The sequence below is a fragment of the Uloborus diversus genome, chromosome 1 (assembly GCF_026930045.1).
Source record: "Uloborus diversus isolate 005 chromosome 1, Udiv.v.3.1, whole genome shotgun sequence".
Taxonomy (NCBI): domain Eukaryota; kingdom Metazoa; phylum Arthropoda; class Arachnida; order Araneae; family Uloboridae; genus Uloborus; species Uloborus diversus.
The window spans coordinates 114,998,149-115,014,323 of NC_072731.1; the positions used below are offsets into that span (position 1 = coordinate 114,998,149).

Here is a 16,175-nt window from a genome sequence, read left to right on the forward strand (position 1 = left end):
ATGACAATACACGCCCACACAGCTGCTTTAACTGAAAATCTCCTGCAGCAGTTTCGCTGGGCAGTGTTTGATCACCCTCCATACAGTCCACTCCTTGGTGTCTTCTGACTACCATTTCGTTAGGCAAATGAAACACTGGGTAGGAGGACAGACATTTGGCTCTGACGCCGAGCTGCTGAGCAGCGTACAAATCCCAAGCTAATCTTGAAACCAGGAAAAATTATAACTTCAACAGGGTTGTAGCTATTTGGAATAGTTTACCAGAAGTAGCTGTTGCTTGCAACGGGGTGAATAGTTCTCAGAGAGCACTTGATCTTCATCGGGAATCAATAAATTGCCTGCTGCCGTTTGTCACTTTTGTATTTGAACCTAGAATGTATTTTACTCAAATATTGAAATAGCTTAAAACCCATCGCCCTGATTTCTGCAAAGATGTAACCTACTAACATCTTTTATTTTGATAAATTTAAAAGACTGAATCATGTCCATCGGATTCTCCCTCCAAATTATACATAAACAATCTTTTACTGGATCATTCCACGAAAATGTCAACCTGCACACAGGCCAAAATTTCAAACTCAATCAATATTAATGTGTTATAGGGGAGACCGGGGCAAGATGACTATGCTAACAATTTTTGTTGTTTATTAATTTATTTTTAAGGATAGTAAAATTAATTTCACATGAGCTGTTAGAGTAGTCCTTTGTGGTATTAAATATATTACCATTTAATTTTTCAAATAAAAATAACGATGGATATTTTTACTTTTTCATTACCTCAACAAATCGTCATATTGCCCCAGTACTGGGGCAAGATGTCTTTGACCTTGGGGCAAGATGACAACGTTGAAAAGGTTGAACACATTTTATGTTTTGAATATGTTACCTAGTTTTAAAAATGATAACTGTTTTTACATCTTACAAAGTATCAAATTAAGCATAACCCATTGGAGTGTAATGTTGAAGTGCTATGTTGTGCAGCGAACAACAGACATAAGTAAAAATGCCATTTTCATAACTGGAACATGCCTCATGCCACCACTCTTGACTTTTAAAGCACTGGGTCCGTTCTTCTGTTGGAGAGTCACAATATTCTTCTTTACAAGCAGGGAATCTTATAACACCATTTTTTGAAGTTGATGCAACTGAATTGCTTGGCATGAATTGGACCTAATAGACTCAGACCTAAAGGAACGTAGTTTGAGTTTTTTTTACTCCCTTTTTAGCTTTACGAGCTTATTTTCCCTGTTTTTTTAAATAATCCTTTTTGTCCTTCCGCTTTGCTCCTTGTTCTGATATTTCTTTGATGGGTGTGCTTGTAAGAATGTTTGCGCTCAGATTTCTGCTTTTTTTTTCTCACATTGTGTTGCTTTAGGCAATGCATTGAAATCAGAAACACTAACAGGCTTCTTTGGTGCATTGGAATCAGCATTTGCCATAACTTTGCCTTCGTCTGGAGGGTTTTTATTTTGCATTTCCACTCCCAAGGTCCGAGGATTAGCACTATTATTCTCAGTTTAATCGCCAACAACATCATAGTCCACTAAAAACAGGAGAATAATGAGTCTTGATCCCTCATTCTTTAAACCCTTTATCGGGGTATTTACAACTGTAGCTGGTTTAAAGTAAGCGGTGCTCAAAAGACCACCAACTTTTTTCGTTTGAGATAGTTTGTCCTAGATGAATGACCATAAAGTTGTCACATGCTTAGCTATAGTAGGTTTTTAATGGGCAGAAAAATGACGCACCAGGAGCTAGAGACGTTGTGATATGTGGGGTGGCAACCCAACTGCATGATAATGTTTTTCTCACTGCAATATAAGATAGCCTGCAAAGTTATGCGAGATTTATGATTGTTAATAATCAACGGAGCAGGAGATTCTTTGCATGGTTTAGTTCAGTCAACTAGTCATTTGATAAACTAATTTATAAATAACTCCTGGTCACTGGCTTTCGAACGACACCTCCTTTGATTCAATGCGTACTTTAACTCCAGAGGAGATAGAAGCGCAAGGTCGCCTAAACAAACACACAAATAAGCGTTTACAGGATTTAATAAAATGGACAACATACAGTTGACTCTCTACTTAGCGACTTTCTCTATTTAATGACGGCTTTTCACGGTCCCAGATGGTCCAATATAGCATTAAAAGCATTCTATTTAAGGACGCTTTCTACTTAAGGACGATTTTTTGTGGTCCCCTCCTTAAACAGAGAGCCAACTGTAGTTAGTTTAATAATTTCCGAAACACCGGGCAAGATCACGAGCTTGTCATCTTGTCCCGCATTTCGGCCCATCATCCTGCCCCGGACTGTCTGTTTGAACGGATTCTTCTCTATTGCTATAAGGGAAGGCGATTAATTGACATTTGTTCATGGTAATAGGCAGTATTTAAACTAAGTTACTCATAAATACTAAAGAAACACGATATAACTTATCTGTATCTGCAGCAGAGCTTATTTACAAATGCATAAAGACCGTGGCAACGGTGAACAATCAGAACTTCAGAACTAACACAAATATGGCGATTTCAGCGTGTCTGTACTACTGCTGAACGAACAGCGGATAGGAGACCTTATAGTATGCAGTAGATGCTGTTAACTGGGGGGAAATGGAAAAAATCAGGCATTCCTCATCTTGCCCGGCTCGTCATCTTGCCTCGGTCTCCCCTACATAGTTTTATAACATTCTTAATTTTCGAATCTCATAAAAGGTTTTTCAAGATGGATGCGGTGCTTAGAATAATTACCGCTTGAAGATCTTGAACAACAACCTGTAAATTTTAACTATAAAGCATTCAAGAAAGGCGATCTGTAATTTTTTAAGCATACGTTCGATGTAAATTAACTATTAGCTATCAGCATGACGAACGTAACATATCGACTGTGACGAACGTTATCGCTTGAAACAAACACTGCATCTTTTGAACATTTAGTTCAATAAAAAATGAATGAAATGTATATTTTGAAACAGTTGTTTCTTCAATGTCATTGTGTAATATTTTGTAATATTTGCAACAATTAACTCGATTTTCAACTCATTTAAAGAATTTTCTTGGGTTGCATTTTTAAGGAAAAATCGGCAGCTCAAAAAAAAAGGGAAAGAGAGAGTTAAAGCAGAGCAAGAATGGCAAGTAAGCGAATTACAGCGAATATTACGGCAAAAAAAAAAAAAAAAAAAAAAAAAAAAAAAACACACACACACAACAAAAAAAATCAAGCAGACTGAGGAATCAAAAATGAAAAGTCAAGAGATGAGAATCAATTGTAGAGAAGCTATTAAGCTAGCTTTGTACAAAGTTGTGAACCCATGCAAATTCACCTTTCTCAACATGCTAATTTTACGGAACAATTCAAAAAGCACACCCTTCCATGTAGTCCCAGGAAAAATGTCGTTAAGTTGCACGTGAGTATTTTTTCTCTCCCATGCTAACTGATAAAGCAAGGTACTGTGTAAAAGGAGAAAGATTTTTCTTCTGTTTTTTGCAGGAATTTCGTGCATGAAATGAAATTAAAATTTTCATTTGACTAAAAAGTTGGACTTGAATGGTTCCTGTTTTCGGAGAAAAAGGGGTGTTAACCCTATTATTGGTACTGGTTAGCCTCAGAACATCGTAAAGGAGTAGAAAAAATGCTTGCTACAAGAGCAGTGCTGAGCAAAAGCTTACCAGATACAGAAAAAAAAAACGAAACTCGGCTGATTTACTATCTGCTAACAAGGAGTGAAATACATTGTACGCCTATCTCGAGGGTCTGAGGATTCAGAAATTGTCCGCCAACAGGGAGTGTCCGCTATCTAGGAGCGTCCGCCAAGGGAGATTTGACTGCATATACTTATATATATATACAGTTGGACATTGATTTAACGAATTCATCAAGACTGAAATTTTTATGCGTTAAATGGGGGTTATTCATAATATCGGGGCGCAAAAAAAAAAAAAAAAAAAAAAAATGAAAAAAATGCATTTCCCTTATCTAAAAGCCTTAATAAGTAACTGCTCAAACATATCCATAATTAGAAAGTACACTTTTTATTCAGCATTTTGAGACTTATTACACACTAGTTAATTTGAAATTTTAAGGTACTGAATAATAGATGTTTGACAATTTCTTTGGCACTTGACTCGAAACAGTTCTCTTTTGAATTTATGGAGAAAAGAAAATACTGTGTGATTTACAGCTTGTTGCATGAGAAATGGTATTTTTAATGTTTCCAGGCCATGCAAAGCATTAGAAAAAGTAAGTTTTAATAGGAGTTAATTATTGCTTTCTGCATCAGAATCGCTATTAAATGGTTACCCCCTCACCCGTCAAAAAACAGCCGATTCCAAGGAAAGTTTTTTTCTGCTTCGGACAAGATCGTTGCATTTGGAAAACAATCCAATGCTATAACCAAATTTTAATTACTCAAATTAACAATGGCACCATCCAATTCTGCTTTGTTTCTGGAAACTCATGCATTTAAGCATTGTGTCTACTTCCATATTATGAATGACCAAAAATGGCGACTAGGTTTCACAAGTGGCTGAAAAGACTTTTCGATATAAAACCACTTTTCCTAATCGACTCTACCATCTGCAGGCTTGTGTTTCAGAATTCCCAGAGAAAAAATTGTGAAAAAATTTTTTTGAGGCAAAATTGGAAATTTCCCTGACATTTTTAGCTATGTCATTTTCCCTGACAATTCCAGGTTTTCCCGGAGCGTACGAACCCTGTCGCCTTCTTACATCTTTGTAATCTCTTTACTATTTGTGCAGTAGCATGGGTGCCAATATGCAAAATTTTAAGGGAGGGGGGGGGGGGGCTTAGATATTTGTCCGTGTTCAGCAGGATATTTTCCCAATGGAAACCGATTCCAGTAAAGGTTAGGGTTATTAAAATTTGGTATTTTTAATAACTTATTCATTAACGGCTGGAGAAGAAATGTTTTTACATTTTTGCAAAGAAAAAATACTAAAAGAAAGGAAGTTCTAATTTCTAAGGGGAGGGGGGGGGGGCTTGAGCCCCCACTTGCCTTCCCCCCCATATGGGCGCCCTTGTGCAGTAGTCAAACCTTGAACTTTTCTTTTCCGATAAGGACGAAAACTCAGATCTTCATTTATGATCAGTAGCATAGTTCTGCGACAAACATTCTCTTCTGCAGCTATTTTATTTGCAGAACATAGTGGATTTTTTCGTATCTTTTGATACGTTCATTTGTATGAGCAGTATGTGGACGACCGGACCTTGGTCGACCTTCACAGCTATTAGTCTCCACTAATTGATTTATAAATAGTCCTATTAAAACTGAGGCATTTCAATTGCTTAAATATTTTACATGCAGAAAATCCATGACGAAAAAGCAGTTGACCATTACCCTTTTGTCTTCTATTTTTAAAAATATTCTAAATTTTATGCTTCAACAATAACTGTCTGCTTTAACAAAAAGTTTCCAATCACAGAAATAAATGGAGAAATCGTTTTTACAAACAATTAAAATTAACTCTTATTTCTTGGAGTGTTACAGTATTTATTAGCCATCCTGTAATAGGCAAAGAATGACAAGAAAAGAAAAGACAAAAAAGACCAACCTTATGAGATTTAAACAAGGGCATGCAAGTGTTAATAACGTTCAAACTCACATTTGTAATTGGTTTATTCACTATTGATGAACTTATGGATGTTGGAGTTCCTTTGTCATTTACAGGAGAAGGTTGTCTGGAAAGAAAAAAACAATAAAATCAGTAAAGTCAGAATTTCTGTAAAATTTGCAAACTCTGTTTACATACATTTTAAAACTTTACTTAAAATAGTATAGTATAAAACTTATCTAAGTGATAAAAATTCTATAAAACATAACTTTTCACTATTTTTGTACAGTTGAACTCGCTGAAAAGGAGCCCTGATTTAACGAGAACTTGGATTTAACAAGGACATCAGATATACTTGGTTGGTACAATGTTAAACCTATGGGAACTCAACTTGCTTTTGATGAGCAAACCCCGCTTAAAGCGAGCAATATTTTTGAGATTCATAAAATTTCTGTTGACTTTCTACTAAGTTTATCCTTTTTTGGGAAAATTTTCTTTAACATTTCGAAGTCAGCCAAAAGTCAGTAATAAATCATTAATCCTGTGAACAAGCGATGACAGCAAATTTTTTAATTTGTGAAGTAAAGAAGCATTTAAAACTTATATAAGTGTGTGTATCTGTATTCCTCAAAAACAATGACATACGGAACATATATTCAGACAGTTCAAAGCAAATATACCAACTGCTTTGGTACTGCACAGATATTAAAAAGAAAAAAAAAAGAATATGGTGAATTTTTTTCATGAACTCGTTTTTTATGAGCACCCGGTTATGACCAGCAATGTTCCTTCACGCTCGTTATAAGCGAGTTTGACTGTATTAAAATTTTTGAAGAAAGAGGAAAGTAGTATTGCTGTCTCTGCTTTCACTCCTGGCACAAAAAAAAAAGCTTTTAAAATCCTAAGTGGTTTGTCTTTTTTCTAATCGGACACAAGTCTTTTAAATTGCAGAGCTGCTGAGAGAATTTTTCAAAAAAATAATGAATTTTTGAAACAAAATATTACAGGAAGTACAGTACAAAGTCCAAAATGCGAAGTTCTCAGAACATTGGCATGTCCGAATTCTTGAACTTTATTGTTTTATAGTGCATTCCCTTTTTAATTTCTGTGGGGTAGATGGAGTTGACTTCTAACATTACTCAAAAAATAAATGTAACGACACTGATGAATGATGCTAATAAAAAAAAAAGAAAAAAAAAAAATACAAAAATAAAGTAGAGAAAATAAAAATATATCCTTTTAAAATTATTAAAAGAAAAGGAAGCAGGTACAAACAAGCTCTTTGTTTACATCAAATAAGTTTTCTTTCTTCACATGATTCGGAAGCATAAGAGAAAAACAAGCACAAATTTGTTTTTTTTTTTTCCCTCCCTAAAAACATAGTGATTTATTGCCTTGAAGAGAAGATCTCAGATGAAGGAGTGCTTACTGTATATGCCATTTGAAATGAAAGAGGTTGGTAGTGTGATAGTCAGTGATGGATAGTAGTACTGAATTGTTAATATGGTTGGTATTTCTACTTAATATACAAATAAAAAAGTGATGTCCAGTAAGACTCTGAGCCCAGCTAGGCTGGTCCCAGTTGATTTATCATTCCCTAGTCCCCCTCCCCCTTCAAGAGCCATCTTAAAACTATTCACCCCACTGCAAGTAACATCTGCTGCCGGTAAACTATTACAAATGTCTACAACCCTGTTGAAGTAGTAATTTTTCCTAATTTCAAGGTTAGCTTGAGATAACAATGATTCCTCGTTCTGCCATCTGTGCAGAAATTAAGCGCATGAAATGTCTTCTATTTAGTAAACTTAAATAACCAGATTAATGTCTCCAGGGCTCCCAACACATTTTAGCTTCAGAAAAGGGTAAAAGAGGACCATTTTCAATCAAAAAAGGGACTAAAGAGGACCAATTAATATCAAAAAGAGGACTTTGGGAGGACCACTCATAGTTGAACCCAGGGAAGCACCAAAAGGCAAATTAGTTGCCAGCTGGGTTAAATTCGTGAAGATAATTCGTAAATTAACTATAATAATGATGCAATTCCTTTATCACCTGTGAAACTGATCTTTTTATCCATTGAATAATATTATTTACACAAATATTTGGATGAGGGGGGGGGGGCACTTAGTTCAGCACTTAAGGCAGCCTCATTAGAACTAAATAGGCATAATGATTCATTTTGACTTGAACCAGGGATGCTGGTAGTCTCACTGAAGGATAGCTATATCCTTCAGAAGGATAGATATTTCGCTTCATCTTTGTTTAGTTTAAAATTGTTTTTATGTTTTTTTTTTGTTATGTAATGCTTCTTAATAGCGTTATCATACACCAAACAAAAAAACATTATTCTCTTGTTGTTTTCCCCAGTCTCTAATTTTGTTCCCATTTTCATCAGTTTCATCTAACTATTTGCAGAGAAATTTGCACTTCCTCATGACTCACACTGAAACCTAAAAAATATTGTTTTGATTTTCCACAAAGCTACAACTGAGTTTATAGTAAAATTATTTTATATTTGGATTTTAAATTTAATCTCTTATCACAGAGTTCATATCCTTTAGGGAGAGAAAAAAAATGTAAGCACTTTTGAAGAGTAAAAAAATATTTTTCAAGGTAGTACCCTAAATTCGCACTATAAATATTGCATGCAGATTTCATTTAATGCTAACATATAAATAACAGGAAGTAATATAAAAATTAGAGGAAAACAAACTGCTTTTTCTACAAGAGGCACTTTGAAAAAAGATCTGCTGTATTGAAAGTTTTCCTAAAAATGTCTGAAATGCTTAATGACAAAGAGAAGCAGATCACATGAGGTTTAGTTTTGCAACTTTCATATTCAAAGTATATTTTCAAGAATCATAAACTTAGATTAAAAAAAAAAAAATCTATTATTGCAAGGCCATGAGCGCTTTGAACTTTTATGGGGGGGGGGGGACTCATTCCCCTCTTTAGCAGGCATCATGACAATGAAATGATGTACATAAATTCAACTTTATGAAATTTTATAATTAAATTTGTTTCAAATACAAACAGTAAAAATATTATGCACTCAATTGTTTACATTTAATACCCCCCCCCCCGTTAAAAAACCGTAATAACCGAAAATAAGCTAATAGTAATTAAAATTAAGTACGCAAAACTAGAAATTTGAATTAAAAACAAAAAAAAAAAAAAAAATATTAATTTTTTAGTTATTTAAATAAAAAAGTATAACAAGTTAATCTAATGTAGCATGTCAAAACAACTTCAAATTGCCAAAAATATAAAAATATTTATTAGATGCAAAACGATTGAAAGCTCAGATAAGTAAATTTTCACAAACCAAGTTCAAATTTTGGCATATTTCCCATAAAATAAATTTATTTATCTTCTACTCAATTAAACATAAAACATACTAATCTAAGGTAGCATTTGGGAAAATAACATTCGATTGGGTAAATAATTTTAATATTTTCATGATGCAAAAAGATTGAAATTTCAAACACTAAAACTCATTTTCCGCAAAGTACGAGTAAGTTCAATGTTGCCATAGTTTCCAAAATAAGTACTACGTTAATTATTGAAATGAAACGAAAAATAAGCTAATCTAAAGTAGTATATGTCAAAATAACTTCCTACTGTCATAAACATCAAAATATTTACAAGATGCAAAAGGATTGAAATTTCAAACGCGAGAATCAGTTTTCCCGCGAAGTCCAAGTAAGTTCAATGTTGTTATGGTTTCCACACTAATTCCTTTGTTAATTACTAAAATTAAACGAAAAATGAGCTAATCTAAAGTAATACATGTCAAAATAACTTCCTACTGTCAGAAACATCAAATTATTCACAAGATGCAAAAGGATTGAAATTTCAAACGCGAGAAGCAGTTTTCCGCGAAGTCCGAGTAAGTTCAATGCTGTCATGGTTTCCAAACTAATTCCTTCGTTAATTATTGAAATTAAACGAAAAATAAGCTAATCTACGGTAGCACATGTCAAAATAACTTCCGATTGTAAAAAAAACATCAAAATATGTACAAGATGCAAAAGGATTGAAATCTCAAACACGAAAGCAATTTTTTAGCGATACTGCACATCGAATTCTAGAAATATTTTTTCGCATATTATTTCAGCATAAATGCAGCGCTCACCCATTCCAACCAACTTCCCTCAACCGACGAAATAACAGAGCATGTAACATCTTTACAATCATCAAATAAAGAATTTAGTATTACTTTTTTTTGAAAAACGCCAAGAAAAACCAAAATGAAGAATAACACAAACCCCAAATACATAACAAAAACCAATACTAAATTATAAGTTAAAAATTAAAACAAAAACATATCCCCGAGGGCGGACTTCATATGAAGATGAATTTCGCGGGTCAAAACACACATTCTTAACAAATATGAAAAAATTTTCCAGGCTTTCCCGGAGCATACAAACCCTGAACTTCTAATATGTTCAGCCAAAATTTTTGCTTTCACAATTTCATTGTGTCCTTTTTGATGTTGGTGGCTCCTGTTTGTCACTCCGTGTAATGGAGGACCATTTCTAAACTAACCCTTAATAATCAAAAAATTTCCACCACACATTTTTTCAACCCTTGAACAACGTAAAATCGAGGTTTACTGTATTAAGATGTGATGCATACTCCGAAAATACAGTCGAATCTCGACTTACACGAGGAATGCGTTCCAAGACCCTTCGCGTAAGTTGAAATTTCGCATTGTGGAACAACGTATGTTCAGAGTTTTTTTATAAGCATTCCCAATTATGTTAGACATTTGTAAATACCCCCTGCACTATTTCAAACCATTTCTTAACTATATATTACTGTGTCTGTTATGAAGAACAGGCTTTTTACTATATTTCAGAAAAAGAATTATTATTTAACATACATTATGGTTATGAAGCACAAAGTCAATGATCAGTAGCAGAGAGAGACATGAAATAAAACATACCGTATTTACAATATGCAAATTATAGCATTATAATAGCACTGAACAGTAGATATGGTAAACTTACTTATAAATTTTAAAATGAAGAAGATAATAGTTTATGCAATGTGATCAGACTGTTATCAGTATTCTGACAGTGCATGCACGTCAAGAAACTCGTCAAAAGAAGAGAAAGAAGAAGAAAGAGTGATGGTTCACCTTCGACATTTTTAGTATCATCCCGGGTTTTTTTTTTCGGTGGATCAATCACCTTTATCAGAAAGGATGTTATCTTTGGTTGCCTCAGTTTTTTCTTTTCTAAAACAAGAAAATTGTTGTAAGGAGCTATAGCAGATGCAAGGTGATTAGCAAAGGTGAATAATCTTGGGTCGCCGACATTTTTTGCATTTCTCTTACGTATATGCTCATTTTTTTTAAGGCCTTAAAAATTCAGTTCTGGCAGCTCCCTTTCAAGCTCTTCATCTTTGTTTTCTTCCACACTTACAGATTTAACAAATTCTACTAGATCAGTATCTTTAGGAGTTTGGCCATGGGAGTCGATGAGCTCGCTCATATCCTCTTCCTTCATATAGGAGCAGCCTTCTCCACCAAGGTGCTTTGTCAACGCCACTGCCTTCTGAACTGCTTCACAGTGCATACTCTTCAAGAGCAAAGCCTTCACAATCATGCTTGATATCTGGTCAACATTTCTTCCAACTTGCATTTTGTGTTTTTATGGCTTCTAATGATGTGTCAATATTTTGCAGTGCAGAGGCAATTGCATACTGCTTTCAATACTCTTTCAGGTTGAATTTTTCCACTGTTTATTGCTTGCACAAGGTTTTGGAGAAACTCCCTTGTATCAAAGACTTTAAATGGCTTAATAACGCTTGGGAGCCATTCTATCTTATCAACGTTCACATATGTAGAATGAAAAAAAAGTAAAGAATCGGAGTGGTTATGTGTTCAAGTACACTAATTTAAAGTAAAACGTTTAGATCAGTACAGTGTGTTAACTTCCCTCTTCAGTGATGCTAAAGGAATGAAATTCCATTAACGAAACCAGTATTTAGTTTCAAGAAAACCCATTCTAAGACTCTGCGACTCCTTTCCAAATAAAATCATGTCGCAAGCTAGCAATTTGCGTCAACAATAAAAAAAACATTATTCCTGAAAAACTCGCGTTATAGCCATTTTGAGTAAGTCGGATCCCATTATAACGGGAGCCGACTGTACGGTAGCCGTTTTTCACAATTCAGTAAATTTTTGAATGCATTTTTGAAGAGATTTTAAATTGAAATGACTCTAGCTTAAAAAAGACCATACTTTCCCATTGTCATGGGGAAAATTGATTCTTCTGAATTCTCTTGTAGTAATTCCAATTGTTCTGCCAATTTTTCAACTCTTGATTTCAACTGAAAGTAAATAAGAAGGGTCATTTTTAAAAGATAAGAGATTGAAATTACATTAAACAGTTAATTTAAATCCATGAAAGTAAAATAAATAAATAAATTTGGAACATTAAAAAAATAAAAGAAAGAAAGAAGCTTAATAACAGGGTCATTCCATATTAAATCAACAAGTGGGACCTGCCTCGCCTTTTTTGTTTTGATAAAATTTGGTATGTAATGTGTGCCAACATTCTGTTAAAATTGTTTACACCTTTTTCTAGAAAAAATTTTGTTCCTGAGACATAGCTTTTTTTTTTTTGCTCTGTTGATGAGAATCTAAATTTTGGCATCCTTTTCCTAAGAGATTAAGTATGAGGAATTGGCACAGTATTGCTAGATTAAGTGATTAAGTGAAAAGTAGCCGATTGCACTACATTTTAATACAAATACAAAAGTGACGACCAGCAACAGGCTCTGGGCCCAGCTAGACTGGTCCTAGTCAATCTACAATCCCCAGTGAAGATCAATGGCCCTCTTAAAACTATCTACTCCCCTGCTCATTACCACCTCTTCTGGTAAACTGTTCCAAGGTTCCACTACCTTGCTAAAATAATAATTTTTCCTAACATCCATGTTAGCCTGAGATTTAAATAGCTTAAAACAATGACCCCTTGTCCTGTTTTCAGTGCTAAACTTCAGCCCCGTAACATCTTTCATTTTAATAAAATTAAACAACTGAATCATGTCCCCTCGGTCTCTTCTTTGCTCAAGACTGTACATTTTTAGCCTTCTAAGCCTGGAATCATAGTCTAAGTGAGAAAGTCCATTTATTACCCTTGTAGCTCGCCTTTGAACCCTTTCCAATACATTAATGTCTTTCTTAAGATAAGGAGACCAAAAGTGAACAGCATACTCCAAATGAGGTCTTACCAAGCTTCTATATAAGGGCAGAAGAACTTCTTTAGATTTGTTTGAAATAGATCTATTGATAAACCAAAGCATCTTATTGGCCTTGTTACTAGCAATGCTGCACTGTTTGCTAAACTTTAAATCCTGACTTATTAAGACCCCCAGATCAGTAACTTTGTCTGCCTGACTAAAGACTGAAACTTGCAAATAATAACTGGTCAGGGGTCTGGCCAGAGGATATTTGGGTCCGTTAACGGACCCTTCACAAAAATCCGATCAAACAAAACGGACCTTTCACAAAATCCCGATCAAACAAAACGGACCCTTCACAAAATTCTGATAAACAAGATCGGATCTGTCACAAATTGTTTATTGAAAGAGCAAATCTGAAAGCAAAATAACGCATATTTCTGTGCATAAACCGATAATTTTTGGAACCTTTTTTAAGTCAAATTAGAGGGATCAGCTTATACAAAATCGGCTAATTTTGAAAAGAAAAAAAAAGAAAAAATCGGCACTCTTGTGATGCTCCTGCAAGCGATAAATAATTACTACTGCCAAATAAATATAATGGTTGTTTGTTTTATCACAGCTAATTAGCAGCAGTGTTGTTGTAAACTTTTTTGAAAAGGCATTAGTAAGCACTTTTCTCCCTCATGATTTAATAAACAATAATAATATATATCTGCGAAATGAACTTAGAACTGCAAAGGGATAGTAAGGGTGAGGAAAAAATATGATCGCTTCAGATAGGGTTACCAACTTCAAAACTATCACCATTTAGCGTCTGGCGTTGAACCTTTATAATGACTTGATTAGAAAATATTCTCATCATTTTGTGGGCTTGTCAATATTTGCGTTTTTACGGTGCGGTGCGATGTTTAATTGCTATTTTGGGAGAAAATTATATGGGTTTTGATTTTTCGATGCCAACAAGGATGATTAACTTTATATAAACTCTTTTAATTACCTTTTTTTTTTCTTTAGATGTCTACATTTTGAAAACTGCAATCTTTTAACATCCGATATGAGAATCATATTTTTTTCTTTTTTTAAGCTAACTTCGCTTTATTAGGATTCAAATAAATGAAAAGTCTCTTTGTTTGTTAGAACTCTCATTTCAAATTTTTAAAGCAAAATTCCATTTTCTGTTATGAGTCAAAAATTAAAATGCTGAATAGATGGTTTATTTTATTTTATTATTATTATTTTTTTTTTTTTGGGGGGGGGGGTCAACTGTGTCCACAGATATTGATGATATGTTATGATAGGACTCTAAAATGCAATTTTAAAATAATTTTATCAAAAATATTTCTTTTACAAGCCGTTTTTATACTTTTGATGCCTTCACTTTGAGAATTGCGATCTCTTCGCATCCGCTATGGGAATCCGATTTTTCGAATTTTTGATGATTATTACGCTTTGTTAAGAGGTAAACAATTGAAATACAGTGCAGAACCGTTTATCCGGGAACCAAAAAATTGGGAAACCAGAAAACCGGCAACCTTTTGCCGATTTTCCCGCCATTTTTTAAAAATACGTATTTTTGGCAATTTTTGAAAAACTAAGCATTTTTTTTGAAATACCTAAAAGAAAATGAGCGGTTTCTTAATAAATACCATATTACTCATCTATAACTCGGGAAAATGTTTACAAAAATGAGCTTCAAAGGGTTGTCATTAACGCAGGGGGAAATTTTCCGGAATATTTTCTTGAACTAAAAAGTACACACGTAAGTCTGAAATTTTTGTGTTTTATTCCAACTGAAAAACTAAAGAAATGAATATTGTCACATTATAATGCAATATTTTATTGAATGGCCTTTAATTAAAACCGTTTAGAGCAGAAGTGACGTCGCAAAACAGCGTGAAACGCCGCGATTCTCGAATTTTCCGGATAGTTGATGGTGGAAACTATAAATCGTTAAACACAAGACTGTAATAAGGCTGCAGGAACTCATAAATTAAATTTCAATTGGTATTAACTTAATGTAAAAGCAATAGCTATCAATAATCGCTAACGCCAAACCTTTACAAAAAAAGGGCAAAAAAAAAAACGCGTTCATGAAAACAAAGTCTCCTTATACACTATAGTAGAAGAATCGCTCATTTACGTTCAAAAACTTGTTTCGTGCCCTTCCCTTCATTCTCTTTTATTTAAAAACATCGAAAATTGGTGTTTTTCTTTCCTTTTCAAAATGAGTGTGAGGGTCTCAGGTCTTATTAAATAACTTAAGGTTTTTGGTGTTTAAATTATTCTCTCAGGAGTAGTTTTTAATGTTTCGATATTGATAAGCATATCTGAACCTGTTTTCTTCTTATTTTAATACGTGTTACTATTTATTATAGTAATTTAAGTATTATAAACAATCGGCCAAAAGCTCTTTTTAGCAATCCAGAATACCGGGAAATTCAGATATCCGGGATAGCTATGGTCCAGAACTTCCCGGATAATTGGTTCTCTACTGTATCTTTTTATTTTTGTTAAAATCACGGAATTTATAAGTTTTAAACGAAATTCTGTGCTTTTTAAGAGTGTCTTGGGTCAAAAAGTTGAATGCTGAACCCTATTCTGAATTTTGTTTTATTTATTTATATTTTTGTTACAATTATTTTAAATACTGTACAGAAATATATCTAGTATAATTTAACATAATGCAGAATGGTAGATAAATACTGATACTTAAAAGCGATGCCACCCCCCCCCCCGCCAAATAACAGAAAAAAAATCCAGAATGATTTTCTCGACATAGAAGAGTTAAACACTCAACTTTAAGTTTAATTGATGCAGTTTGTGCCATCTCTAAATTCTAAAATTTTGTTTAAAAAAATTTTTTTTTCCGAAATTTTTTGATTTTTTACAAAATTAATTCATTTTTCACAAAATTATTTGATTTTTCACAAAAAACGGACCCTGTGAAATATCCTGGACAGACCCCTGCTGGTACACTTATTTCCACGCCCTAAATGTAGTACTTGACATTTCCCAACATTAACAGCCATATCCCATTTATCAGCCCACTCCGTAATATGATCTAGATCCTCTTGCAGCTGTTTTGCTTGTTCTTCATTTTCTACAGTCCCCATAAGTTTGACATCATCAGCAAAACAATTCATATTCCCAGAAATATTTTTGTGAATATCGTTCATAAAAACAATGAACAAAACAGGCTCTAACACTGATCCTTGAGGAACCCCGCTTAAAACCTCATTCCAATTAGAATAATTTCCCCTTACAACTACCCTTTGTTTCCTTCCGGTCAGCCAGTTTTTTACCCAAATGAAAGTTTTCCCTCCTATTCCTATATCAGCTAATTTGCTAAGTAGAGCAAAATGCGGTACCTTATCGAGAGCTTTTTGAAAATCAATGTAAACAACATCT

General features: G+C 33.9%; 1 protein-coding gene across 1 annotated transcript in view; it reads right to left on the reverse strand.

Moving 5' to 3' along the window:
• Positions 1–16,175, reverse strand: part of LOC129234503 (serine/threonine-protein kinase PLK4-like) — a 195,150-nt gene that overhangs the window by 25,751 nt on the left and 153,224 nt on the right. Inside the window, exons 14-15 of the mRNA XM_054868508.1 lie at positions 11,821–11,909; positions 5,622–5,697 (exon numbers count right to left, since the gene is read on the reverse strand). Of these exons, the coding sequence (XP_054724483.1) occupies positions 5,622–5,697; positions 11,821–11,909 (165 nt within the window). The remainder of the gene's footprint in view (positions 1–5,621; positions 5,698–11,820; positions 11,910–16,175) is intronic.